The sequence below is a fragment of the Protomyctophum bolini genome (genome assembly GCF_963924005.1).
Source record: "Protomyctophum bolini genome assembly, chromosome: 24".
Classification (NCBI taxonomy): Eukaryota; Metazoa; Chordata; class Actinopteri; order Myctophiformes; family Myctophidae; genus Protomyctophum; species Protomyctophum bolini.
In genome coordinates, this window is record NC_137885.1 from 26,412,860 (window position 1) to 26,415,143 (window position 2,284).

The following is a 2,284-nucleotide window of genomic DNA, read 5'->3' on the forward strand; positions in this document are numbered from 1 at the left end:
CAAACCGGAGACGGATATAGCCACGTGTTTGTTGTCTTTCAGAAAGGCATATTAAGAAGGAAAGAAAAATCTCCCAAAATCCTCCGGTGTGTAAAAATTAAAATAAATTAAAATTAAACCATGCAGCCAAAAAACCCCGTGAAAAAAAATATGCTGAACGCTCCGTGGATGCAAAAGGTTGTTGTTTTGATGTCGCTGTTGTAGTTTCACCCCCCCCTTTGTTGCTGGGGAGGGTTTCAATCAAGTCCCATTTATCCAAATATACAAATGCCTCCTTGCTTATTAGTTGTTCTTGTCTTTTTCGCAAAGCAAAACACAGGAGGATGTATAATATATATATAAAAAAACGGGGTTGTTGTTGTTGTTGTGTTTTGTGGGAAAAGGAAGGGAAGGAGGGGGTGGGGGGGGCAAAAAAATTAATGCTTGGCTTGATTTGTCCCTTGTTTGTTGTTTGTGTGTTTTAATGCGCCAAAATTACCTGGTGGAACGAACTTGTAGTAGTCACCCTCTGGTCGCTCGCCTCACTTGCATCTTTAAAGTAATCTACTAAAAAATGTCCCTGAAAGAAAAAAGCAGAGAAAAGGAAAGCCTTTTAGGTTAAGACATTTCAGGGCCATGTTGGAAGAAGGTTTGTTTTTAGGGGGGGGGGGGGGGCAAAAAAAGGGGGGTATAGAGGGAGGGTGGGTGGGGTGGGGGGGGTTGTTTGTTTTTTGTGAAAAATATATAACACATTTGCAGTCTTTGCATTCATATTCCCTCACAATCACAGTATCAAAAAAAATTGCTATCTTGACGATAGTCTGTGTGTTTTTTTTATCATCAGTTTTATAGTAGCCTATTTCATATAAAATATTTCTTTATAAGTCTCGTATTTGTGCTGTTTTTGTTTTGTTTTGTCTATGTTTCACTGAACATTCTTTTGCAGTCCATGGAGGGGGGCGGTGTGTCTGCACTCACATTGCCGACCTGAGAGTACATATCCTCCGGCGTCTGTGGCACTCCCGGCGGCGTCATCCGCTTTTCCTTCTGCCGCCTATTGCAAAACCACACTCTAACCACCTCCTTCTCCAGCTGCAAGTTGTCCGCTAGCGACGTGATCTCCTGCGCCGAGGGCTTGGGACATTTTAGGAAGTGGCTCTCCAGGGCCCCCTTGACGCTCACCTCGATGGAGGTGCGCTTCTTCCGCTTGCGCCCCTGCGCAGCGATCTTGTCGATGCTGGTGGGGCTGCCCGTCGTCGAGTCGGCCTCCTCCAGCCACTTGTTCAACAAAGGCTTGAGCTTGCACATGTTCTTGAAGCTGAGCTGCAGCGCCTCGAAGCGGCAGATGGTCGTCTGGGAGAACACGTTGCCGTACAGCGTGCCCAGCGCCAGGCCCACGTCCGCCTGCGTGAAGCCCAGCTTGATCCGCCGCTGCTTGAACTGCTTGGCGAACTGCTCCAGGTCGTCCGACGTCGGCGTGTCCTCGTCCGAGTGCGGGTCCCCGTGGCGGTCCCCGCCGCCGTGGTGCTGCTGCTGGTGGTGCGGGTGCTGGTGGTGGTGGTGATGGTGGTGGCTGCCGACGTGCTCCAGCTCGGGCGTGTCCCCCCGAACCAGCCCCGGGTGCACCAGGCTCTGGCTGCCCGGACTGAGCATCCCGTTCACAGTGAAGCCCCCCGGCTGCGAGTAGAGCAGCGACTGCTGCTGCTGCTGCTGCTGCTGTCCGACCCCCGAAATGGAGTTAATGTGCGCGGCGGCGCTGCCCCAAGCCCCCGCGACGTGAGTCTGGTGGGGACCCACTAAGTGCGGCGGCCGGTGGTGCAGCGCGGTGCCCGTGTGTAGATCGTCTCTGCCGGACTGTTTGTTCCCGTCCTGTTGCTGCCCGGGGCTGCCCGTCATCCCGACGGGGCTCGACGACCACGGCGACCCGGCCTCGGCTGCCGCGACCGCGGCCGCAGCCGCCGCAGCGGCGGCGTGGGGCAGCGATGTCACCCACTGGTGGGCATGGCTGAGCATGTGTCCCCCGTTGCTGGCTGCCTGCATCGCGCCCTGCATAAAGTCACTCTGAACCATCTTGACGGAGGAAGGGTCCCCCCTGCTGTTGTAGCCCCCGGAGCCCGAGGTGACCGCGGCGGAGCCCGGCTGCATGCCACCGGCTCCCGAGTCAGAGTGCACGATGGAGCCCGACGATAGGATGCTATTGCTGGGTAGATAAGGATTGGAAGCCGCCGTGGCCATTCCGTCAACCCTTATGAATATGTTTGTGGATAACCCCCCCCCCTCCCTTTTTTTACACTCACTTCTTCCG

General features: G+C 54.6%; 1 protein-coding gene across 2 annotated transcripts; it reads right to left on the minus strand.

Annotated features, from left to right (window-relative positions):
• Positions 1-460: 460 nt before the first annotated feature.
• Positions 461-2,250, minus strand: pou3f3b (POU class 3 homeobox 3b; the record flags this gene model as incomplete). 2 transcript variants are annotated; one of them, XM_080758189.1, is made up of 2 exons in its annotated part: positions 461-559; positions 967-2,250. In XM_080758189.1, the coding sequence occupies 2 exons, from the start codon at positions 2,212-2,214 to the stop codon at positions 461-463; spliced, it is 1,347 nt and encodes a 448-aa protein (XP_080614315.1). The 2 variants fall into 2 exon arrangements, with proteins under 2 accessions (XP_080614315.1, XP_080614314.1); XM_080758188.1 differs by having other exon boundaries at positions 958-2,214.
• Positions 2,251-2,284: the final 34 nt, after the last annotated feature.